At 37.1% G+C, this 26,698-nt stretch overlaps 1 protein-coding gene and 1 long non-coding RNA gene across 5 annotated transcripts in view; one reads left to right on the forward strand and one right to left on the reverse strand.

Moving 5' to 3' along the window:
- Window positions 1–18,888, reverse strand: part of LOC131827229 (uncharacterized) — a 156,894-nt gene extending 138,006 nt beyond the window's left edge. Inside the window, exons 1-2 of one of the 2 annotated variants that reach the window (XR_009351951.1) lie at window positions 18,829–18,887; window positions 16,313–16,526 (exon numbers count right to left, since the gene is read on the reverse strand). This is a non-coding gene — a long non-coding RNA (uncharacterized LOC131827229). Of the gene's footprint in view, window positions 1–16,312; window positions 16,527–18,828 lie in introns of both variants that reach the window. The other variant, XR_009351952.1, reaches the window with a different exon arrangement.
- Window positions 18,889–18,974: 86 nt separating this feature from the next.
- Window positions 18,975–26,698, forward strand: part of MMADHC (metabolism of cobalamin associated D) — a 29,569-nt gene continuing 21,845 nt past the window's right edge. Inside the window, exons 1-3 of one of the 3 annotated variants that reach the window (XM_059167382.1) lie at window positions 18,975–19,063; window positions 19,594–19,654; window positions 24,340–24,484. In XM_059167382.1, coding sequence (XP_059023365.1) covers window positions 19,646–19,654; window positions 24,340–24,484 — 154 coding nt within the window. In that variant the 5' untranslated portion in view covers window positions 18,975–19,063; window positions 19,594–19,645. Of the gene's footprint in view, window positions 19,131–19,473; window positions 19,655–24,339; window positions 24,485–26,698 lie in introns of all 3 variants that reach the window. The other 2 variants (XM_059167380.1, XM_059167381.1) reach the window with 2 other exon arrangements.

Consider the following 26,698-nt stretch of genomic DNA (forward strand, 5'->3'; position numbering starts at 1 on the left):
AAATAGGATAAAAAGTTTAATAATGGAAATACAAAAGAAAAATAATGAAATTAGAAGAACACAAGAAGTCAAACATTTGAATGTTATGTATTCAATGAGAAAAAAGGGAAATGGGGAGAAGAAGATTATCAAAGAAAGAATTCAAGAAAATTTTCCAAAGTTAATGGACATGAGTTTCCACAATAGAAGAGCCCAGTGAATACAAAGGAAATTAAGCCACACACCAAATACCATCACTGTGATATTTAGAGCACAGTTGCAAAAAAACAAACAATCCAATAGGGTCCAGAAAAAAAGGAGAAAGGAATTTCACACAAAGTTTTAAAAATCATAATGATGGAGATCTTTTCAACACTGAAATGAGAACAATGGAAGTACGTCTTCAGAATTTTGAGGGGGCATTATCTGTAATCTCCAACTCAATATTCAGTAAAAGTAACAAAATGTTACTTTTTTGGTAGAATAAAGACATTTTCAAAGGTACAGACATGAAAAACTGTACTTGCCATGCAAAAGCTCAAAAGCAACGGGAGAACTTGTTCCTCTGATACAAGAGAATAAACTAATAAGGAGGAGATAAATAATTCAGGAAGCAAAGGATATAATACAGGAAAACAAGGCTTGTGAGGGAAAATCCCAGGATGACAACTGTGCAACAGAGCTAGTGGGCAACTGCTCTAAGATCAGAGCAAGTGAAAGGTAGCAGGAGAGATTCCTTCAAGAAGCTGAATCTGATAGAAACCTAATGTGCCTGGAAGTGGAGAAATGGTATTTGTACAATTAGGGAAGGGTTTGGTCTAGGATAGTGATAAAATCATTGAACAATAAAAGAACAAAAACAACAATAAAACCAGACTCATCAACTTTAGGGAGAACAAAATATTGTTCAGAAAAAGAAAACAGATTGTGGTACACTACTTAGCTTATCCAAGATTAACAATTACATAGTCACAAAAATAGAAGCCCTGACTACTTAATCTGATCAAATAGCCATCCTGAGAGGGAGGTAAGACCAGAAGTAGACTGAGCATAGTCAAGGCAAGTGGCATTAAATCAACATCTTCCAGAGTAGTAAGACAAATATAGTGCTAAAAATATTTACCATTTGAATGTCTCTTTTCATTGACCTTGTATATGCTAACAGTCTATATTCCTAGACTTATAGCATAATATTGAACATACAAGAGATGCTAAGAAAACAGTTTATGGTAAATCAGTTATCTAAGTGCTTATTTATAAAGGGATTATATATCGATAGTCAGGAAATATTAAAATGTTTGATCTTAATTTTATGTAAAAGTGTCCTCAAATATAGTTCTAGAGAGAAGAAAGTATCTTGAAAGTATATGTTAAGATTTTGAACTACTTTTTGCAATTCAGCTTATGACATTTTCCTCACAGAAAAACTATTCTCAATATAACATTCAAAAAAACATAATATTTTAACACATTTAAAACTTTATATCATCTGTCCATGTTTGCTGGTGGATGGTCAAGTAAAATACAGAGAAACAAGTCAGCATGAAAGCTACTGAAAATCTCACTATTCTTTCTATTTATGAATATATCTTTTGATTAAGCACACTAACAGCTTCATCCTTATTTACATGCAAACCTGTCCTCTAACACTTAATCATCAGGACCAGCTCATGGTAAGACTATAGAAGCATAGCCCACACACTGAAATTCTGAATGCAAGGACTATCTGAGTCATTCCTATTTCTTTATCACCAAATCCTTCAGAAATCTTTAGCTGTTATCTCTCACTGCCCCCAGAGCTTTCTAATTTTTCCCCTAGCAAGTGAAAAGTCTCCAGAAATTTGAAGGAAAGAGAAGGCATAAGCCTAATCAAAGGAAGACTGATTACCTTCTTGACATTCTGTAAAAAGAGCAATAGCTTCTTAAGGGGCTAAAAAGCTTTCCTTAGTCATTCATTTTTAAAATAAACCTGTAATTGGACCATTTTGGTTTTAATGGCTCCTTTGATTTAGAAAAAGCAGATTCATTATAATTAGTATTTATAAATTCATGTCCAAGAGAAATTTATTAAGAATCATGGTTAAAGTTTGCAATGGACCAACAGAAGAAAATTTTTCTATTAATCCTGAGATGATTTTGCAGAACATTTTAAAAAATTATTTAACACTAAGATATTGTAACTGGGGATTTAAACTATTTTTTAAAGATTGTTAAAACTGCCACAAAACAGAAAAATCCTCCCAACGTATTATTCCACATAACACTGGAAAACCAAAGCAAACTCTGAAGAAGCAAAGAATTTACATATCATTGCCTCGAAAAATATCGCTAAGTACACAATAATAGAGCGTAATTTTATTTGAAAATTCAAGACACTTTAAAAGACTAATAAAAAGAAAATGTTAAAATTATAATCCTTTTATAGAGTCTGAAGCTTTATACATATATTCATGTGTGTACATTTATATCATTTCTGAATTGTATTACTGTGTTCATAAAAATGTTGTTCTCTTTTTAAGGGAGATTTAGATACTAAATTTTGCATTGAATCTTTAGGGATTTATGCCAAAGCTAAAGCAATATACCAAAGCAAAATTCAAGGAAGAATAGTTTTTAAACAAAATGAATTGAAATGTAATAAAGTGCTTATCCAGTAGGAAGTTACACATACAATCTTCTAGTTTGAAGTCAAAAGATTAAAGCTGCTTTTCACTAACCTATACAAATACACAAACTATTAAAGTAGTTGGCATATATATTAGTTCCACTTTCACTCTTCCCAAGAATTATCTGCCAGATAGAAAGGTTATGACCTCTTTGAACTTTAACTGCTCCACATGAAATAAAGCAAGCAATACTCTAAGCTTCTAAGACCCTGGAGAGATTGTAGGAGAAAAGGATACCACATTTCATGATATCTTTCCACTATAGTCGATGCACAGTTCAAAGAACTTTCTAATTCAGAGAAGCTCTATGACCCTTTTATTTATCACAGCTTAGATGAACTACTGGACTACATAGACATAAGTGCGTCTTATCAATAATTTTCTGGCTATTCTCTATCATAAACTCTGTGGGGTTTATTTGGTCTTTAATAGCAATAACTCTAAAAGTAAAAATGACCTTCAAGATCCATCAGTATATCCAGAAACCTTTCCCAAAATGGAGTAAGAAGGATGGATTTAGCACCATCACCACTCCCTGTGTTATAAACTGGAAAATCATTAAAAAACAAAGGAAGGGGCGACTGGGTGGCTCAGTGGGTTAAAGCCTCTGCCTTCAGCTCGGGTCATGATTCCAGGGCCCTGGGATCTAGTACTGCACTGGGCTTTCTGCTCAGCAGGGAGCCTGCTTCCTCCTCTCTCTCTGCCTGCCTCTCTGCCTACTGGTGATCTCTGTCTGTCAAATAAATAAATAAATAAATACAATATTAAAAAAAAAATACAGGAAACAATGGCTTACCAATACTAGAGTAGAGACATTATAAGATTATGACCTCTGTGAGAAGAAAAAAACAGACAATGGGACCTCTACATTCACCAATTTACTTCCTAGAGACAATTTCAAGGCAATAAGCAGAGTGTCAAGCAGTTTCACTGAGCTAAAAGAGCAGAAATCAGAATTCAGGTAAACTAAGAAAGATAGAACTCATGGAGTGTAGCACCACAGAGGAAAAAGCTGCATAAAAAAAGAACTCCGAAGATCTATAGTGGGGTCCACTTAAGACTTTGGATACTTATCTGTGCATGCATACAAGAAACAGCCCAAGGCTGGGGAAAGAACCACAAGAAAGTGGTCAGAAAAACCCTGTGGCTCACATGAGGCTAAGAATTTGTTTTACCATAAGCCAGAAAGGGGGGGGGGGGAATATATATATATATAACAGTAAGTAGAATCCTCAGAAGAATACTACATGCCAAGGCACAACATAATCAAATTGCTAAAAACCAGGGATGAAAAGAAAAATCTTAAAATCATCCAGAAAAATAAGATACACTGTGACTCATTACATACAGAGCAATAAAGAGAAGAATGACCACAGACTCTTCATCAGAACCTGTGCAAGCAAATGTATTGAAAGAAAAATAATAAAAATGCCTATCAACAGCTCTTTCCAAAGGGAAAATATCATTCAAGAATGATAAATAAATATGCATTTCCAGATGAATAAAACTAAGAAAATTCATCATCAATAGAACTACACTCCAACAGTGTTAAAGGAAGTTTCTTAGGCAGAACTAAAATAATACCAGATAGAAAGTTAAACTTTCACAGAGCATGGAAGAAAGCCAGAAATTATATACATGTGAAGGTATAAAAAACAATTTTCTGATTTTTTTAAACTACCTTCAATATATAATTGAGTGTTTAATGCAATAGTGTAGCTTGCAATTTATAACACATGTAGAAGTAAAATATATGACAATAATACCACAAGGGTAAAGAGATGGAAGTATACTACTGTAAAATTCTTATACCACACATGAAAAGGTATAATACTGGGGTTCCCTGGTGGCTCAGGTTTTGGCTTAGATCATGATCTTGGGATCCTCAGATCAAGCCTGAAGTCAGGCTCCCCACTCAGCAGGGAGTCTGCTTGAGATTTTCCTCCTCCCATTTTGCCCCTCCCCCCAACCTGGGCACAGAGGCCTGCATGCGCTCTCTTTCTCTCAAATAAATAAATAAATATAAAAAAGAAAGAAAGAAAGAAAGAAAAGGTACAATATTATTTGAAGTTAGACTAAGTTGAAGTTACATATTGTCAACCCAAGAGAAAATAATAAAAAGCAAAATAAGGAGGTAAAAATACAATGGAAATAAAATGTAAATATAAAAAAAGTCAATTAATGTCCATAAAAGAAAGAGGAACAGGAAAAAGAAACATAAACAGGTGAGGCATAGAAAAGATTGAGATAGCTAGATTTAAATCTAACCATATGAATAATGACATTAAATATAAATAGTCTAAACATTTCAAATAAAAGACAGATTCCTATATTGAACCAAAAGAAAAAAAATGACAAGAAAATCTCTTTAAAGAGACATAAGTAGCTCAAAAGGATGGAAAAATATATGCCCTATTAATACTAGTCAAAAGAAAATTTGAGTGGCAATATTAATATTAGACAAAGTATACATACTTCTGAGCAAGAAATACCATCATATGAAATCATATTACCATATGACTAAAGGAGAACTTATCACAAGAAGAAATTTGTCAGCAAGACATAATATCCGGGGTGCATGGGAGGCTCAATGGGTTAAGCCTCTGTCTTTGGCTCAGGTAATGGTATCAGGGTCCTGGGATCGAGCCCTGCATTGGGCTCTCTGCTCAGCAGGGAGCCTGCTTTCCCCTCTCTCTCTGCCTGCCTCTCTGCCTACTTGTGTTCTCTCTGTCAAATAAATAAATAATCTTTAAGACATAATAATCCTAAACATGTATGTATCTTCTAATAGAACTTTCAAAAGCAAAGTGTAAAACTGACAGAACTGAAAGGAGACACAGACAAATCTTAATGAAAGTTGGAGATTGACACCTCTCATTCAGTAACTAATAGAATATGTAGAAAATCTGAAGGACACAGAAATTTGAAAAAGGCTGTCAACTATCTTCACCTAGAAGACATTTAAAAATACTATACAGAGCAGAACACACAAATTCTCCAAACTGAACATTTGGATTGGCAAACTGAACATTTACCAAAATGATCATATTCAGTTCCATAAAATGTCTCAATAAATTTAGGAGAATTGAAATCTTATAAAGTATGCTTCAGGTTTACAAAATAGTTAAAATAAAAATCAATAAGGGATATATGGGAAACTCCCAAATACTTGAAAATTAAACAATGTATTTCTAAGTACCTCCTGAATAAAAAAGAAATTATAAGGAAAAATTGAAAATATTTTGAATTGAATAAAAATAAAAACACAAAAAATCAAAATTTATGGAATGTAAATAAGGCAGAGGTTAGAAGGAAAATTACAGCAAATGCTTGTATTAGAAAAAAAGAAAGGTCTCAATGTAAATAAGAAGCTTCTACCTTGAGAAATTTAAAAAAAAAACAAAAACAAAAAAAAAAAAAAACAGAAAATTAAGCCAAAAGCAAGCAGGGAGAAGAAAATAATAAAGAGCAAAAATCAATGGCATTCAATTACATAAGAAAACTATTAATCAAGATAGTCATATTGATATGAATTTATTAATAGTAGGAGATCTTAACATGCCTCTCTCAGTAATAGACAGATCATCAAAACAGAAAACCAATAAAGAAACAAGAGCATTGGGGTGCCTGGGTGGCTAAGTGGGTTAAAGCCTCTGTCTTTGGCTCAGGTCATGATCCTAGGGTCCTGGGATCGAGCCCCACATCCAGCTCTCTGCTCAGTAGGAAGCCTGCTTCCTCGTCTCTCTCTGTCTGCCTCTCTGCTGACTTGTGCTCTCTGTCTGTCAAATAAATAAATAAAATCTTAAAAAAAAAAAAGAGCATTGAATGACACATTGGACCAGATGGACCTCATAGATATATACAGAACATGCCACCCTAAAACAACAGAATACTCATTCTTCTCAAGTGCACATGGAACCTTCTCCAGAATAGACCACATACTGGGTCACAAATCAGGACTCAACTGACACCAAAAGACTGACATTATTCCCTGCATATTCTCAGATCACAATGCTTTGAAACTGGAGCTCAATCACAAGGAAAAGTTCGGAAGGAACTCAAACACCTGGTAGCTAAAGACCACCTTGCTTAAGAATGCTTGGATCAACCAGGAGATAAAAGAACTTAAACAATTCATGGAAACCAATGAGAATGAAGACACTTCGGTCCAAAACCAATGGGATACAGCAAAGGCAGTCCTAAGGGGGACATACAGGCCATCCAAGCCTCCCTCAAAAAAATTGAAAAATCCAGAATACACCAGCTGTCTCTACACCTTAAAGAACTGGAGAATCAACAACAAATCAAACCAACTCCACACATAAGAAGGGAAAAAAAAATCAAGATTAGAGCAGAGATCAATGAGGTAGAAACCAGAGATACAGAGATACAGTAGAACGTATCAATGAAACTAGAAGGTGATTATTTCAAAGAATCAATAAGATCAATAAACCATTGGCCACACTAATCTAAAAGAAAAGAGAGAAAGCCCAAATTCATAAAATTATGAAGATAAAGGGAGAGATGACAACTAACACCAAGGAAGAGGAAACAATCATTAGAAGTTATTACCAACAGTTATATGCCAATAAGCTAAGCAACTTAGATGAAATGGATGCATTCCTAGAAAACTATAAACTCCCAAAATTGAACCAGGAAGAAATTGACAACCTGAATAGACTGATATCTAGTAATGAGATTGAAGCAATGATCAAAAACCTCCCAAAAAACAAGAGCCCAGGACCTGACAGATTGCCTGGGGATTTCTACCAAACTTCCAAAGAAGAAATAACACCTATTCTCCTGAAGCTGTTTCAAAAAATTGAAACAGAAGGAAAAATTCCAGACTCCTTTTATGAAGCCAGCATTACCCTGATCCCCAAACCAGGCAAAGACCACACCAAAAAGGAGAATTTCAGACCAAGATCACTGATGAATATGGATGCAAAGATTCTCAACAAGATCCTAGCAAACAGGATCCAACAGCACATTAGAAAGATTATCCACCATGACGAAGTGGGATTCATCCCTGGGTTACAAGGATGGCTCAACATTCGCCAATCAATCAATGGGATAGAACAAATCAATAAGAGAACAGAGAAGAACCACATGGTCCTCTCAATTGATGTAGAAAAAGCATTTGACAAAATCCAGCATCTGTTCCTGATTAAAACACTTCATAGTATAGGGATAGAGGGAACATTCCTGAACTTCATAAAATCTATGAAAGACCCACAGCAAATATCATCCTCAATGGGGAAAAGCTTGCAGCCTTCCTGTTGAGATCAGGAACACAACAAGTATGCCCACTCTCATCACTCTTGTTCAACAGAGTATTAGAAGTACTAGCAACAGCAATTAGACAACAAAGAGAAATAAAATGTATACAAATTGGCAATGAAGAAGTCAAACACTCTCTATTCACAGATGACATGATTCTTTATATGGAAAACCCAAAAGACTCCACCACCAAACTACTAAAACTCATACAGCAATTCAGTAATGTGGCAGGATACAAAGTCAATGTGCAGAAATCAGTGGCTTTCTTATACACTAACAATGAAAATACAGAAAGGGAAATTAGAGAATCGATTCCATTTACTATAGCACCAAGAACCATAAGATACCTGGGAATAAACTTAACCAAAGAGGTAAAGGATCTGTACTCAAGGAACTACAGAACACTCATGAAAGAAATTGAAAAAGACACAAAAAGATGGAAGACATTCCATGCTCTTGGATCGGAAGAATAAACATTGTTAAAATGTCTATACTGCTGGGCACCTGGGTGGCTCAGTGGGTTAGGGCCTCTGCCTTCAGCTCAGGTCATGATCCCGGGGTCCTGGGATCAAGTCCTGCGTCGGCCTCTCTGCTCAGCGGGAAGCCTGCTTCCTCCTCTCTCTCTGCCTACCTGTGATCTCTGTCAAATAAAAAAAAAAAATTTTTTTTTTAAATTAAAAATAAATAAATAATTTAAAAATAAAATGTCTATACTGCCTAGAGCATTCTATACTTTTAATGCCATTCCGATCAAAAGTCTACCAGTATTTTTCAAAGAGCTGGAGCAAATAATCCTAAAATTTGTATGGAATCAGAAGAGACCCCAAATTGCTAAGGAAATGTTGAAAAAGAGAAACAAAAATGGGGGCATCACGTTGCCTCATTTCAAGCTTTACTACAAAGCTGTGATCACCAAGACAGCATGGTACTGGCATAAAAACAGACACATAGACCAGTGGAACAGAGTAGAGAGCCTAGATATGGACCCTCAACTCTATGGTCAAATAATCTTTGACAATACAGGAAAAAATATCCAGTGGAAAAAAGACAGTCTCTTCAATAAATGGTGCTTGGAAAATTGGACAGCTATATGTAGAAGAATGAAACTTGACCATTCTCTTACACCGTACACACAGATAAACTCAAAATGGATAAAAGACTTCAACATGAGACAGGAATCCATCAGAATCCTAGAGGAGAACATAGGCAGTAACCTCTTTGACATCAGCCACAGCAACTTCTTTCAAGGTATGTCTCCAAAGGCTAAAGAAACAAAAGTGAAAATGAACTCTTGGGACTTCATCAAGATCAAAAGCTTCTGCACAGGAAAGGAAACAGTCAACAAAACAAAGAGGCAACCCATGGAATGGGAGAAGATATTTGCAGATGACAGTACAGACAAAAGGTTGATATCCAGGATCTATAAAGAACTCCTCAAACTTAACACACACAAAACAGATAATCATATAAAAAAAATGGGCAGAAGATATGAACAGACACTTCTCCAATGAAGACATACAAATGGCTATCAGACACATGAAAAAATGTTCATCACTAGCCATCAGGGAGATTCAAATTAAAACCACATTGAGATACCACCTTATACCAGTTAGAATGGCCAAAATTAGCAAGACAGGAAACAATGTGTGTTGGAGAGGATGTGGAGAAAGGGGAACCCTCTTACATTGTTGGTGGGAATGCAAGTTGGTGCAGCCCCTTTGCAGAACAGTGTGGAGATTCCTCAAGAAATTAAAAAAAGAGCTTCACTATGACCCTGCAATTGCACTACTGGGTATTTATCCCAAAGATACAGATGTAGTGAAAAGAAGGGCCAACTGTACCCCAATGTTTATAGCAGCAATGGCCATGGTCACCAAACTGTGGAAAGAACCAGATGCCCTTCAATGGACGAATGGATAAGGAAGATGTGGTCCATATACACTATGGAGTATTATGCCTCCATCAGAAAGGATGAATACCCAACTTTTGTAGCAACATGGACGGGACTGGAAGAAATTATGCTGAGTGAAATAAGTCAAGCAGAGAGAGTCAATTATCATATGGTTTCACTTATTTGTGGAGCATAACAAATAACTTGGAGGACATGGGGAGATGGAGAGGAGAAGGAAGCTTAGGGAAATTGGAAGGGGAGGTGAACCATGAGAGACTATGGACTCTGAAAAAACAAGCTGAGGGTTTTGAAGGGATGCGGGGGGTGGGGGGTGGGAGGTTGGGGGAACCAGGTGGTGGGTATTGGGGAGGACACACATTGCATGGAGCACTGGGTGTGGTGCAAAAACAATGAATACTGTTACGCTGAAAAGAAATTTAAAAAAAAAAGAAAAAAATCAATGGCATTAAAAACACAAAAACAATATAAAAACAATGAAACCAAAAACTATTACTAGGAGAAAATCAATAAAATCAATAAATGACTAGACAGACTGAAAAAAAAAGGAGACACGAATTACCAATATTTGGAATGAAAAAGAAACATGACAGATCCTAAAATATTAAATGAAGATGACTGCCCCTGAAGAGTTTATAAATCTAGTTGGTAGGACAGGCTCTATGCACAGAAAACAATGAACAATCATACTCATATCAATAATGATAGTAGTAATAATAACAACAACAACAACAACAATAATCCATTACCTATTATATGCCAGAAGTTCTAAGTACTTATATATATCAAACTGTTAAACTGTCACAACCATAATAGGTAGATACCATTATTAATTACATTCTACAGATGGGTATCTTAGGAACTCACCTAATGTAGATATGACAACAATAGATAAAAGATAATTTAGTAATTCAGACTCAGAAAGAAAAATCAGGACAAGGAGGAGAAAAGAGGATTGCACTGACCTTGCAAATTTGTCATGGAAGAGATAAATCTTAAACTAGCTCTAGAAGGTCTATTGTGATGTCTACCAAGTTTTTAACACTAGGTGTCACAATCTTGTGTTAGCAGAGATCTAGTACTTCAACAGAGTAGTTTAAATCAATGTTTCAGCCATTTCAACGAACATTTATTGAATACCTACTATGCTTTTGGCTCTGGGATCATAGACACAAACAAAAGATGGAGATCTCTTGAATATGTATACACAATATGCAGCATACTGGTAGATGTCATTGAGGTACAGTCTTTACTCTCAAAAAGCTCATAATCTGGTTAGTCTATGTATGTGTGTGTATGGGTGTGTGCATGTGTGCAAACAAAAAGCAACTGAGACTAGGTAATTATGAGCTAAGCTGAGCAACATTATATATGAGTTAGGAAAATAGAAGATTAGTGTGTTATCCAGACATAGTTTCATGAAGGAGATGCTTTGTAGCTAAATACTGAAAAACTAGTCTCATATATAGAGAGAGGGAGGGAAAATAGAGGGGCAATACCAGCTGTTGATAAGATGAGGAAAATTCAAATGGGAATAAGCAGTCTGCTTAGCTAAAGGTAGGTAATGCCAGGAAATAGCTGAAGATAAAGGTAAAGGTGAAAAGGGGGCAGGAGCATTATAAAATGGAGTGTTGAAAATATAGGCTTGATAAGTTTCTCCCCCAAATTCTAACAAAACCATTCTATTTTAGTCAGGCAATGAGAAAGGGCATAAATACAAGAGGGAGTGCAGAGAATCCCCAAAACAATAGAGAAAAATGTTTCAGTGATCATTTGCTATGCGCACAATTTCCTAGGAACTCAGAAATATCAATAAAAATTAAAATAGAGAAAAAAATACATCTAATCCAATATTTTATTGATTTTTAAAAGACAAAAGCTTCTTTAAGCAATTAATTAACAAGCATCACTAATGCGACCAAATATCATCAAAACCATATAAAAGAAAATAGGAAGCTAGAGTAATATAGTCATTGATATTCCTGTGGGCTGATAAGTGTCTGCTCCGCTCAAATGACAGGGCACTGGGTCTTCAGTGTGTCCAAGGGATATTCCCATTGCAATTTGTCAGCAGACTGGCAAATGTTCTTAGTGACAGGAACACACAGCCCAGGAATACAGTCTTATCCACATTCATAGCTCAAAGCACCTCCATGCAGTGTTGTTCTTCCAGCTCCCTCTAATGACCCCAAATACCAGTTAAACAGCTTCACCACCTCAGGATCTAAATTTGGATATAGGTATCAAGTTTGAATGCCTGATGAGACTAACTAAATAATTTGCAGAAGTGTGAAGTAATTAGTCCTAGAAAAAAAGAAAAAAGAAAGGAAATCCCCAGAAGTGGATCTGAAATGGTTCCTGTTCCTGTGTAATTTTCATAAGATCACAGCTGAGAGAACATTCTACCATAAATTGAAAGGCTCTGCATTAACAGCAGGAAACAAAAACCCATTTCACAACTCATCCCCCACTAATTCAGAATATCCGCCACAAATTCTCAAGTCGTCACATTGTCATATATCGCCACCTAGTGTCCACAGGCAGGTGTATTTAACACCAGCTGAGCCCAAAGGTGGCATTTTTCCACGGGCACCTTCAAGGGCTTCCTGCTAGACTTATCTGTTCACCACCTCAGGATTCCTAGTGTGATCCCTCATTCTACTTCAGGGCATACCAATGAAAGTGTAATAAAGAATTTATTTTATTGTAGTTAAACTCCTATTTTGTGGATTGTCCCCAAATACTTTGAAACTGCGAAGTTCTCAGTTCCAGACAACTTTCTCTCCCCACTCCACTCCTCTTTTTTAAGAGACAGAGGTGGGCAGGGGGACAAGGATCCCAAGAAGGCCCCACGTCCAGCACAAAGCCCCAGCCAGGGCTTGATTTCACAACCTAGAGACCATGACCTGAGCCAAAATCAAGAGTCAGAAGCTCAACCGACTAAGCCACCCAGGCGCCCCAGGATGACTCTTCCTTGACACTTAGCATACATCTGACTCCTCACAATTCCTTCTTACTGTTCTCTATTATTGGGCTGTACACTCTATAATGGATGTCTCTAGAGTACATACATTTTGATAGCATTATCTGCTGGATGAGATATAAGTGGAAAGAGAGGGCTGTATCAGAAATGCATCCCATTGTTCATAATACCAACATTTCAATGGCTTTAGAATTGTTTCATTTTGTAGATTTACCTTTTCCCTCCCTCTACTCCAAAAACCACACAGTGCGAAAGAGAAAGAGATGTTAATGAATAATCAAAACCAAACATGATAACAGAATATAACAAAATTAAAATAATTACAAAGATTATTTTACTTCAGAGACCCCACTTCTTTCCAACCAATCTTTAGAGTATAAGCCCAAGCAAGCCATTTCTAGACAGGAAGTATGACACATTTTTAAAGATACGAGCTATTAGATGGCAATAAATTCTCTCAAAGCATTTTAGACCTACATTACGGTCTGAATCAGACTTTTCTTGTACTAGGAAAAATAGAAGATGCAAGCAATTAGATGGCTGTAGACACATGAATACAGGACAGCTTTCTTAGTTTGTCTTGGAGTTAGATGTGCTAGATTGTCATATAAAATTTAGGGCACACTTACACTAGAAAATTACTCTTTGTTTATCTGAAACTCAAATTCAACTGAGTGTCCTGTATTTAATCAGGCAACTCTCCTTGGAATGAAACAAAAGACCTTGGTGGAGAAAATAACTAGGCTCCTAGCAGAACCAGAGTCATTTTTATGAAAATGGCTGCTTTGGTGGGGTTCCAGAGACCAGTATCAAAGCAAAGGCCCAACACTGTATGCCTTCAAATAATATTCTGTATTAGTTTAATGCTTCAAAATTTATGAAACATTTCACATTTATTACATTATCTGGATTCTCCTAATGACAATCTTTATGCGGTTATTTTTTTTGCCTGTCTCAAAGGTTATAGATATTAAGGAATTGTCGTGGTGATCCAAAGGAAACTGTACAAAAAAGCAGAACTTGAATCCAAATCTCCCAGTATGGTACAATGTCTACAAATAAAGAAAATGTTTGTATGGACACTACACAAGACCTTCCATTGTGACATAAGGCCAGGAAAATGAAGATATTCTCAGTTACTGAGCAGTCTTACATACTTTCATACTAGAGTCCCATTTGATTTTTTAAAGATTATTTATTTATTTGTTTGTCAGTGAGAGATGACAAGCAGGCAGAGAGAGGAGGAAGCAGGCTCCCTGCTGAGCATGACGCAGGGCTCCATCCCAGGACCCTGGGATCACGACCTGAGCCGAAGGCAGCGGCTTAACCCACTGGGCCACCTAGGTGCCCCCCATTTGATTTTTTAAAGCACAGAACATTCACTTCATTTCCCCAAGTACGATAAGGTATCATTCTCCTGATGTAGGTTTATTCACACAGACACAACCACTACACTTTGCGAGCCATTTATATGTCCTAGAGACCCTTAATAAAATCCAAATTTGTTTAACTCACAGTTCACTTTCCCTGGATCTTTACATTTGAAATTTAGAGAATGTTCTTGTAATAGTCCCATTGGCTATTAAGGATCAAGTTTGTTTTTAAATTGTAGAGTAGTGACAGCTGGTGTTCATAGTGTGTATTACACTTCTTCCTAGCACAGTTTTTTTTTTTTTTTTAATCTTTTACTTATGGTCCTCAAATTCTAGTTCTCATAAAAATTCCCTGGAGAATTTCTTAAAATGCAGCTTCCTAAACCCTCATAGATTCTGATTATACATATCTGGGGTAATGTACACTATTCAAGCCCCAATGCCACCATTCCTTTCCTCCTCCTGGTCAATCTCATGTAAGAGAACATTATTGTATCACCCCCACAAACACTGTGCACATACATGGAAACCAAAGCTGTTTAAGTATAAAGTTCAGAGGAGTTCACTGATGATAATGCTGATAATAACGATAAAGATGATCTCAGTGCTCACTTCGGCAGCACATACTAAAGATGATCTCAGGGGCGCCTGGGTGGCTCAGTGGTTAAGCCGCTGCCTTCGGCTCAGGTTGTGATCTTGGTGTCCTGGGATCGAGCCCCACATCGGGCTCTCTGCTCAGCAGGGAGCCTGCTTCCTCCTCTCTCTCTGCCTGCCTCTCCGCCTACTTGTGATCTCTGTCTGTCAAATAAATAAATAAAATCTTTAAAAAAAAAAGATGATCTCAGCTAACATTTATTGCACACTAAGTGCTGTGCACTGTGCTAAATCCTTTACATAGATTATCTCATATAATCTTCTAAATGTATCTATAAAGTAGATAATATTAAGGGCACCTGGGTGGCTGAGTCAGTTAAGTGTCTGACTCATGATTTCAGCTCAGGTCATGATCTCTGGGTCCTGAGACTGAGCCCCATGTCTCCAGGCTCAGCACAGTGTCTGCTTGTTCCTATCCCTCCGCTCCTTCTCCAGCTCATGTGCACTCTCTCTTTTCCCCTCAAGTAAACAAATAAAGTCCTTTAAAAAAAGTAGATAATATTATGGTCTCCATTTTAATGACAAGGAGGCAGAAAGATGACCAGATAGATAATTGTTATATCTAATATTACAATTAAAGTCCAATGATTGTATGTATCACATTCAAACTAAAAACCAAAATATTAAATAGAAGGCTTCTCTTCCATTACGTCCTAGAGATACAGGTCATTCACTCTCTGTAATATTCATGTGTTGCCACCTAGCAATAGGTGGCTAGAACATACAAGGTGCTTCCAGGAAAAGCTTTAGTTTTCTAGAAATGACTAAAATATATGTCTATCTTAACATATCAAATACTAAAGAGATAGTCCATCACTGATGTAGGCAACTTAAAAAGATGTATTCTTAATAGTAATATGATTGAGTTAAATAATAAAAACCAAGTGTTCACAGATTTTTACATTTATTCACACTCTTTTTAAATTTCTATTATTATCATTTTACATGTTGTTTTCTTGCAACCAGATAATAGCTCCATGTAGTATTTTTTTAAATAACATGAGATATTGTCTTCAAACTTCTAATGTGCTTTAGATATGCATGGCTGAGCAGAAAATAGTCCATTTTGTCTTTTGCTTTTATAATCCTACTGTTTTTACAGAAAGAACCAGCTGCAACAGAACAGTCTTGCCAAGTTGAGAACTTAGTGATTACTATATGTTTCTTAGTTTGCATAAGTATACATCTTTTGTTATTGAGAATTGGTGTTTCTAGAATAAAAGGGAAGCCAGATGTTTACCAAAAAACATCAAAGCAGGCAGCTATAAAAGTCAGATGAGAAAGAAAACACCCAAGAATTATATATTGGCCTCTGAATAATCTCATAATGTGGTGAATGGATCAATTTTTACAGTTCTTCGATGGTCCTCCTTCATCTCTGTAGAATAAGAACAATCCAAGAGAAAGGGGAAGGGAGAAGGAAAATAGATAAGAGTAAACTGAAATAATCTGAGAGACAGCTACTTACCTCTCTGTCTTCTGAGTTTTACTGTTGTGGAAGGCATGGAGATGTCAGAGCCAGACAAATCCAAGGTTTAATCTCACATTCACCACTACACGTAATTGTACATCATCGAGCAGTGTACCGAGCCTGAGTCTCATTTTCTTCACTTATACAGTATAGACACCACTACTCTCGCAGCCCAGTTGTCAGATAGATGGATGTCATGAAGGTATGGAGGCTGGAAACAGAAAAACAAAAAGCAGCTGTTGTTAACGGTAGCTTGTTATTAGTGACCCACGCTTCTTCATCTATTCAACTTCACATATTCAGCAAACATTTATTGATCACCTCTCTGTAGCAGGAATACAGTAAAGTCCCAGAATACAGTGAACAAACAGATAAAGTCTCTGTCCTCAAGAAGTTTCTGTTTCATCCTCTGAATACCAAGTTATCAGAATTCCACCTCCCCACACCCCACTCCACTGAAATTCCTCTGGAAAAGTCACTGTTGCTGGATTTATCAAATAAGATGAACCTCAATAAGAACTTTTTGTAACATCTAATAATATGGAGCAATAATAACAGTAATTCTTGATGTCTAGAATCCTGTCTCCTGATTTCCTTCTACTTTCTGACTGAAACTTGCCAGTTTCCATTGCCAGGTTTTCTTCTGTTACCCCTTTAATTAATATCTCTTAGTATTCTGACTTTGCCCTTTTTCTTTTGTACTCTACACTAGAAGTTCTTGAACATTCAGAGTCATGAACTCCTTCAAGAATCTGAAAAAGGTATGTACCCTCTCCCTATGGAAAAAAAAATGAATCTATTTACAAATATACAAAAATGTGCATACATTTCAGAAGTGTCACAGACACTTCCTTCTCATAAAGCCTATTGTCGAACTTCAGGATAAGAGGTTCCCAAGGCTTGAATAATTACCCATATGTCAAGGACCCTCAAATTTCTGTCTCCTATATAAACCACTTTCCTGAGCAATAGGCCTATTTTCAAATGACTTATTGGCAACTCCATATGAATGTCCCTTAAGCATCTTACAACTGAAGTTATCCCAAACCAAACTCTTCATCATTCTCCAAACATCTGTTCTTCTGGAAGACAATACATGTGGGAGAGAGAACACTATTTTGAACCTAACAGACCTTGATTTAAGTCCAACCCTGGAAGCCTCAGAAATATACTTAGCCCCTTTCTTCTTTCATTTCTTCTTCATATTTAACATGAGGATAAAGCTCTATTTTCCATATCGTTATGAGAATTAAAACAAATAATGTGAAAAATCTTATCCAAGTGCAACCACATAGTATACATTCCACAAATACTAATATTACTGAATTCCCAATAAAACAAAAGCAACTCTATTCACCAAATATCCTAAGTCAAAAATTTAGAAGTTATCCTCACACACCCTTCCAATCCATCCTCTAAATGGCAGCCAGAGGACCTTCCCAAGATACAAATCTGGTAACGCCATGACTCTGCTTCAGTCTTCCCAGTTGCTTCTCATTGCTTCCAAGATTACATCTATCTTAGTACTGCACTGAAGAATGACTATGATCATGGCCCCTGTCCATGCCAAACCCATTCCCTTGACTACCTGTAGATCTCCCCAAATGTGCACAGTGTTTCAGATTCCACAACTCTGTTCACACTGCTCCCTTTGCCTGAAGTATCCTCACCCCTCCACATCTTTTCTTGGCATTCTGGTAAACACCCATCCATCTTTCAAAACACATACAAGCATATGTGCTATGATGTTACTCCTGACAGCTTCCTGCCATACTGTTGATTACTGACTCCTTTTATCTCCCACCTGAACCTGACAAATGATTTCTATCGTGGCAAAGATGAATAGCATATGCTTCCTGATATCAAAAAGCTTACAATCATCATTCAACCAGAAATCCTATTATATAACGGGGACAAGTAAACCGAAGAGAAATTTCCAAGGCATGAAAAAATGGGTTCTATGTAACTTCAACACTCAGCTCAGTGGTCCTTTCTTAGAAGCCTTTCTGTGACTCCCAAGCTCCGAGCTCTGTGTGCATGTGTATGCTTTAAGTGTTAGCTATATATAAATTCGTTTGATCTTTACAGTGTGTGGAGCAAGCACTATTATTCTCCTTTTACAGGTGAGGAAACAGAAACAGAGACCAACTTACCTAACCTTACCTACCCAGAAATATTGGTATGAAGAAAGTATGGACTTCAGTTAATTAAAAAACAATTGATAAATGAAAATGATATATGTTTCTAAATAAATCGTTTGATAAATACCTATTGAGCCTATTAAGGGCCTGGGACATAAACAGAAAAACCTAAGTGTCCTATGCTCGAACACAGTGATTCGTGAAAAACCAGTAACTATGATATAAAGAAGTTAAGATTGTATCTCTTGGTGGCAGTTAGAAAGCCTTGGGGTGGAGGAATCTAGCAAATGAACCCATGAGTTAATGAAGGAAACAGAAAGAGCCCTCAACCCAGATCAGGAACCCTCCTCCTTCCACGTCACCCCACCTCACCTTTTCTCCTCCTACATGTTTGCCCGCGGCTATCCAATAGGAGGTAGGCTCTATGGTCCTTTTGTGCGCGTGCGCATCATTAATTCGACGATCCTTCCCATCGATGCTTTCAGGAGCAACTTCTTCAGCCTGGTCACTGCCAGCGTCTACGCTACCCCTGCGGCCGTCGCCGCCGCCATTTTGACGGCGCAAAGAGTGAGGGTCTGGGACGGCTGGAGGCGGCGGCGGCGGGACTGATACGGATGGTTTCCGCCCGCTATAGCCCCTCCAGATTCGCCGCCTTCTTGGTGCCACGGCATTCGGTATTGCCCCTATTCCGACAGGGTCCCTGTCGGTGTCCCTAGTTCTGTCACTCCGTCTGCAGGCTGTTTTCGCTTCCTCACCGTCAGCTCCGTTCGAACCCTTTTTTTGGAGCTGTGGTCAGACCCCCCCCTAATCTGTGTTAAAATGCTCGGTTCGACCCTGGAACTCTGTTTAAGCCTTCGGCTCCTCGTTCCCCGCCCTCATCTGGTCCGAGTTGCTTGCTGGAGCGGGGACTGAGGGGTGGGGGCACACCGGGAGGGCTGGGTACGGCACGGCCTCCTCTGGGCAGGGATCTGTGCCCTGTAGGGACTGGAGGCCAATTCTGGCCTTCTTGGATTTTAGGGGGAGCTTGGACTTTGGTCGTGGTGGAGCAACACATGGTAGAAGATAGTGGACGTTCCCCGAGTTGTGTGTTAGTACAGCTTAATCGCACACTGGCCTGTTTTGTTTTGTACGTTCTCAGGAATAACTTTACGAAAGGGAAGATAATTTGCGTCTGCCGTCCCCGCTGGAAATGGCCACTGTGAGTAAAGAGTCTCTTAAGCAGTGTAGTGGTTTGGGTACTTGTTAGAAAATGGAGGGACGGGTTTAATTATGGTAACATCGGTGGCAGGTTTCTTGTGCTTAGACGTAGGTGTATGAAGAATGTCAGGGGAAGCAAGGGGTGTGAAATTATGTTGGTACGCTTCGAAGGTAGTTTGGAACACACAGGTTTCCTACAACACGCGTGTACTTGTTTCTACAAATTCGTTTTTGGAAACGAACTCAGTGCCAACATCCTTTCAATATTTTTAAAAGACCTTTTGAGTAACTATTTAGAATCTATTTTTCAACTATTTTTTCTTTCGTTAGCGAAACTGAAGGTTTTGTAACAGCTTCAGTCAAGTGAGTAACCTTCCAAATCGTACAAAATGAGAGCAAGAGATATGATTCTCATAGACCAGAAATATTGATTGTAAGTTTCCAGTTTAGACTCATGCTACTGTAAGGACTTCGTATAGTAGGGGACAGTAGTAGTACATGAAATAGCTACCATAAAGGTGTAAAGTAATTATTTCTTAAAAGCTACACAAAAGTACATCCAGATTCAAAGCTTTGTGAAGAGGAGAAACAAGGGGTTTGGGATCACTTAATCAAAGAACATTTAATCTTGAGTTTTGAAAGATGGTAGGATTTAGATAATGGAAGACTTGAAGGGAAGAATCTGATGTATTCAGAGACATCTTCCCTTTCAAAACTCAAAGTCATTTCTGCATTCTGCAGTGTCAGATATATGAAAGAGATTAGAGGGAAATAAGGTTGTATTGTGGAGTTGGAATTGAGTAATAGCTTGAATGTCACACTTGGTATTTAGATCTGATTCTTTACATTGTGATCTTTTAATCAAAGCTGCTATTAATGGCAACAATTAGGGTAATATTCGTGTAATTGAACATGATAGGTTAAGAATCTAATGATGTGACTGTAGGGTCAGTTCATAAAAGTAGACCACTAGTTTTGGACCCCATTTTAACTTGAATTTTTACTTAGCCAGAACCCCAGAAAGGGAATGTTGTAATAGAAGCATGGGTACTCTCAGAGTAACTAGAATAGAATACTAATGTTCAACCTGGCTTTATTTTTATTTAAATGAATTAGATCAGCAGGGTGAATATTTTGAAAGATGCTTTCATAAATCTTTTATTGTTAGAAAGAAGTTCATACAAAATAAATCTTAATATTCAAATATACTTTAAAAATTTGTGTTTATATGCATTGGAAATACTGAATGTCAGTTAGGAAATAGGCAAGTATGTGTGTCTTCACCTATTTAATTAGCATACATAGCAAGAGTCATGAATGTCCACGCTTCAGAAGCTGGACAGGTAAATCAGGATGCCTCAGTGGGAACTTTGACAAACTGAAATTCTCATTTCTGATATAACAGGAGCAGCCTTTCCTTAGCTACGGTGATTTATTGCTAACTAATGCCATTTGGGAATATGAATACTGCTGCCAGCACTTCTGAGATTTCAAGAATAGCCAAAAATCTGGACTTTTTGTGTAAAATCTGTAATTTCTCAGTGTTTAGACCCAATTCAGATTTTTTTTTTATAGTAGTGTGGACTACACAAAAATGTCTGTAGCTGGGTATGAATGAATTTCCTTGATGGATATAGATGAATTTCCTAGATAACTAGTTCTAAGTCTTTGGTATAGATCCTATATTCTACTCACATGACCAAAAGCAGGACTTAATCCTAAAGTAGTGTCTAAAAGACAGTTTCTGTATTTATACTAATAAAGATTTTAAAATTATATTTGATAACCTGTCATCTTCCCAAGTCTAGAAACCTAGGTTTGAAGTAGTCATATATAAAATCGTACTTATCCTCATACTAAAATAAACTGGCTATACTAATTTTTGAATTATTTATTGGCTGTCATATTTAGTTATATTTACCAGCTGACCCAATGTCATAAAATCTGCCAAGTAACAAATTTGAGGATCCTATAGGTTAAAAGGGAAACTTGAAACACATTAACACTGTCATCAGCTATTCCTTTCAGTGGACAAATTAGATACTGGCTTCTTTTGCCATTAAAATGAAATAAAAATAAAGTAACGATTCGGTTTTCTTAGGTTGGCAACAAAACTCACATTTTATTATAACTTTCATTAAACCATCAAGGAAAAAAAATCTAAAAGTGGCCTTGGCATTCACGGACTGAAATAATTCTTAATAATATTGGGAAGTTTTTAAAATAACTTGGATAATACTTCTTTTCCTTTTTGCTTGTGAAGCAATTTATTATCAAAAATAATATTTTGATAATCATACTTTAATTTTAATGGTATATGGAAGTATTTTGTGCAGATTAGTAAAACAGTGCATGTAAAGCACTTAGCACAGAACCTAGCCCACAGTAACTAACATCTGTTGAGTATTTGTTATTTAATATTGCCCCTTTCAGATAATCTCCTATTGAGCCTGTTACTATTTTGAGGACTTGCCCAAAATACTTCTGGAGTTTAAAATTTTATATTGCCTTTAGATCCTGAGCCATATTCTATTAAATGTAAATGTCTTCATTTGTAAATGTAAATTTAAATTATAGAAACACCCAAAAGTCTAAGTTTGTCTAGGTTAAAGTGTAATAATTATCACATTTATCTCTTTGAGCATGTTGGGTCCTGACCCAAGGAAAGATGCTTAAATTTTCGGGTGGCCATTTTCTGGAGACAGACCTTGTACTTCAGAGATACATAAAGAGGGTTCTGTTTATCCAGGTCTTGAAGATAGAGTTGAAATTTGCTAGACTTAGAAGGAGAGGGAAAAGGACATTTTAGTGGAAGAAATCTTAGGGCAGTATAAAAGAAGGCAGAGAAATGTGGGAAGTGTTGCAGGTATTTTTATGTGACTAAAAAATTGAAAAGGAAAAGGTGGTAAAGTTAGTAAGAAATGCCAGAGAGGTAGAAAAACAAGTTAGAATGTTCTCTCTTACTTACTATAAAAGTCGGAGAACATGGGTTGGAATTCAGATTACTTTGTGAAAGGGAAAAGGAATGATGCTAAAGTATCAAATGGCTGGACTAAGTCAACATCGTGGTACCTCATTTTCATACCACACCAATCCCCATTCTCTAATCCCACTCCAGTCCATCCTGCCCTAAGTGGTACATTTCTGAAACATTCTGCCCCTCTATTCTTCCCTGCCTCCAGATTAAAATTCTGATTTGTTGTCTTGTAACAAGACTTTTACTATGTCAGATGTAAAGCTTTTTCTAATTGCCCACAATTTAACTTTTAAGTCTGTTTTTTACTGCACTCCCTTAAATATCTAACCTCACTGAATTTATCACCTTTTGAATATACCTTTTATGACTGTACGTTTGTTCCAGAAAGTCACTCACTGAAATGCCCCATTCCTCTTCAAATTTCTGCTGTTTCTTCAAAACCTACTATATTCTCTATGAAACTTTTTCCTCCTCTCTCAAGGATCTCTTAATTTTTTAAATCCTTTAATAGCATTTCACAGATAATACAGTATTTGTTCTTACATATTTTCTACTGAATTAAGAGTTGGCATTTTTGTTTTTTAACGTGAAGGAGCAGATAAGTAAATATTTTAGGCTTTCTGTACCATATAGTCTCTGCAATTACTTAACTGCCATTATGGCATGAAAGCAGCCACAGTACATAAATAAATAGGTATGGCAATGTTAGAATAAAACTTTATTTACTAAAATAGCAGGATGTATTCAACTGTACTTTGCCAACTCCTGCATTCTGTTGTGGGGCAGTCAGTTAAGCATCAGACTCTTGGTTACCACTCAGGTTATGATCTCAGGGTCTTGAGATCAAGCCCTGCATCCAGCTATGTGTGGGGAGTCTGCTGGAGAGTCATTCTTTCCCTCTGCACCTTCCCCCTGTGTGTTCCTGTGTGTGTGTGTGTGCGCGCGCGCGCGTGCGTGCGTGCCCCCACGTTCTCTCTCAAAAAAAATCTTTAAAAAATAATAAAAGAATGAATTATATCTGACCCAAGTACTTTGCTAGATGTTTATGCATGAAGGACATTTACACAGTCAGCTGTTGTAACTGACCTCAGAGTCCAGGAAATGAACAAAGGTGCAAAAAATTCAGCACAAAGCCGTGTACTAAAGGTGTTGAAGTTTCCTTAATAATAGAAAAATTTGGGGTGCCTGGGTGGCTCAGTGGGTTAAAGCCTCTGCCTTCAGCTCAGGTCATGATCTCAGGGTCCTGGAATCAAGCCCTACATCAGGATCTCTGCTCAGTGGGGAACCTGCTTTCTCTCTCTCTCTCTCTCTCTGCCTGCCTCTCTGCTTACTTGTGATCTCTCTCTGTCAAATAAATAAATAAAACCTTTAAAAAAATAAAAAATAATAGAAAAATTTATTTATACTACCTTTTTAGTGTTGTTCCAAATAGGGCAAGTTTTAGAGGTTCCTATTCTCTCTTGTGTGGCACTCTTGATTCTAGCCTTTATTGGAAAGGCCGTATACTTTTACACAAAGTAAATTATTGTTTGTTTTGTTTTGTTTTTAAAATTAAATACAGAATGCTTGTTGTATGGTAGTTGCTCAATAATAGAGTTAAGACTTGTTTTGAAAGATAGATTGCAGAGTGAGGATTTGCGAAAGATTGTCTGTGTAAGTATAACACTTAAATCCAGAACAAATAATGTTAATTTTTGTGTTATTCTTAGGTGCTCTGTAATAGAGCCAGACTGGTTTCCTATCTCCCAGGATTTTGCTCTTTAGTTAAAAGGGTTGTCAGTCCCAAAGCCTTTTCAACTGCAGGATCTTCAGGTTCTGATGAGTCTCACGTGGCCCCTGCACCTCCAGATATATGTAAGTAAACATAATTATGTTACTTGCCGCAAAACACCCACCTTGCTTCTGGCAACTACCAGTTTATTCTCTGTATTAAAGACTGTTTTTGTTTGTCCTCTTTTTCTTTTTTTCCTAAACTCTATATGAATTTATTCTTTTGGTATTTGTCTTTCTCTGACTAAATCATTTCACTTACTATTATACCCTATACATTCATCCATGTTACTACACATAGCAAAATTTCAGTATTTTTTATGGCTGAGTAATACTCCATTGTGTACATATACCACATCTTTATCCATTCATCTGTGGATGGATATTTGGATTATTTCCATATCTTGACTATTCTAAATTATGCTGTGTTAAATACAGGGGTGCGTATATCTTTTTGTGTGTGTTTTCATTTTCTTTAGGGAAATACCCAGTGTTGTAATTATTGGATCATTTGCTAACTTTGTCTTTTAATTTTTTAAGAAATCCCATACTGTTTTGCACAGTGTTTGCACAGTTTGCATTCCCACGAACAGTACACAAGAGTTTCTTTTTCACCATGTCTTTGCCAGCACTTCTTATTTCTTGTATTTGTTTTAGCTATTCTGACAGGTATAAGGTGATAAGCTCATTGTGGTTTTGATTTGCCTTTCCTTGATTATTAGTGATATGGAACATTTTTTCATGTGCCCACCAACTATATGTCTTCCTTAGAGATATGTTTGCTGATGCCCTCTGCCCATCTTTTCAATAGGTTACTGGTTTGGTTTGGTATTGAGTTGTTTAAGTTCTTTATCTATTTTGGATATTAACCCCTTATCAAATATAGCATTTGCAAATATATTTTCCCATTCAGTAGGTTGCCTTTTTGTTGTTGCTGATTGTTTCCTTGACTGTCCAAAGACGTTTTTTTTTTAGTATAGTCTCAGGAGTTTAATTTTGCTTTTCTTTCTCTTGCAGAGAACAAATATTATCTGGAAAAATGTTTCCATAGCCTGTGTCCAGGACATTACTGGCTGTGTTAACTGAAGCATATATACTTGACTGTGTTACATTAGTTTCAAGTGTACAGCATAGTAATTCATTAATTTTATACATTACACAGTGATCACCATGTTAAGTGTAGTTACATGTGTCACTATACAACTTTACTGCAGTGTCACTGACTATATTCCCTGTGCTGTACTTTTAATCCCCATTACATACTTATTTTAAAACTGGGTAAGACAAAATCTGGTGTGTTTCAGAAAAATCTCAGTCCAGGTTAGACTATCCGTCCCCATCCCAAGGTGGCCGTGTTCCAAGTATGTTGTATAGGAATGCTTATTGTCAACTGGTTTTGACCACATGTCATCTCTCCTAAGGCTGGGAAGATTTCCCTTTCATTGCCTTTCCAGTAGTTATGCATTAGCTCTGTGATGAGAGGAGCTTGTGGAGATTTAGCAGGCCCAGGTGAAACGCAGGCCATTATACTCAGAAGGTTGTGGGAGTCATGGGGACAGTTCTTTATAAGTGTTTACGGGAGCCCTGTGTGGGAGCGCCCATTTCCCATGCCTTGTCGTGGTCAGACCCATTGCTCCTCAGACTCCTGTAAACCCCAGGTTTTATGCTTCTAGTTGAGACAGTGACTGTTTCTCCGTCGCTCTGACTACCCCTTTGCAGACAGACCTTCATTTCCCAGCTTCTACCTCATCCAGGTGAGCGGTAATTCTTCTGTGAACTCCTCAGTCCTGTAATATTGTAGTGTCTTAAGAGACCCGACAGAACCCAGACTGAAACAGGTGTGTATCAAGTAATCCACTGGGTGGAGAAGATCATGTTAAAACTCCCTATTTCTAGATACGCAATCTGAGGGGTTTGAATCTAGACATACTTTAATCTCTCCATTTTAAAATCATAGCATTTTAGGACAAATGTCATGGTGAAAGAGTAAGCATGACTTAAGGAAGGCAAAGTGCATGTGTTGAGATGTGTTTTCAGTTTGTTTATTGAGAGAGGTATGAAGTTTTCAGAATTTGAGAACCTTGTTAGAGAGGATGGCCCTGGAAGAAGGACAAAGCTGTAGACCGAGTGTTCAGTCAGAAGGCTATTGTAGACGTTATCCAGGAAAGAACTGATGAGACTCTGAAGTGAGGCTGTGGCAGGGGCAGTTGGATTTAAGTAGTACTCAGGAGGTAAAAGAGGGAGCAGCAGATAGATGACCTTTGTGGAGGAAAGAGAAGGACAGCTCAAGATGACTCC

This window comes from Mustela lutreola, chromosome 3 (genome assembly GCF_030435805.1).
Source record: "Mustela lutreola isolate mMusLut2 chromosome 3, mMusLut2.pri, whole genome shotgun sequence".
NCBI lineage: Eukaryota > Metazoa > Chordata > Mammalia > Carnivora > Mustelidae > Mustela > Mustela lutreola.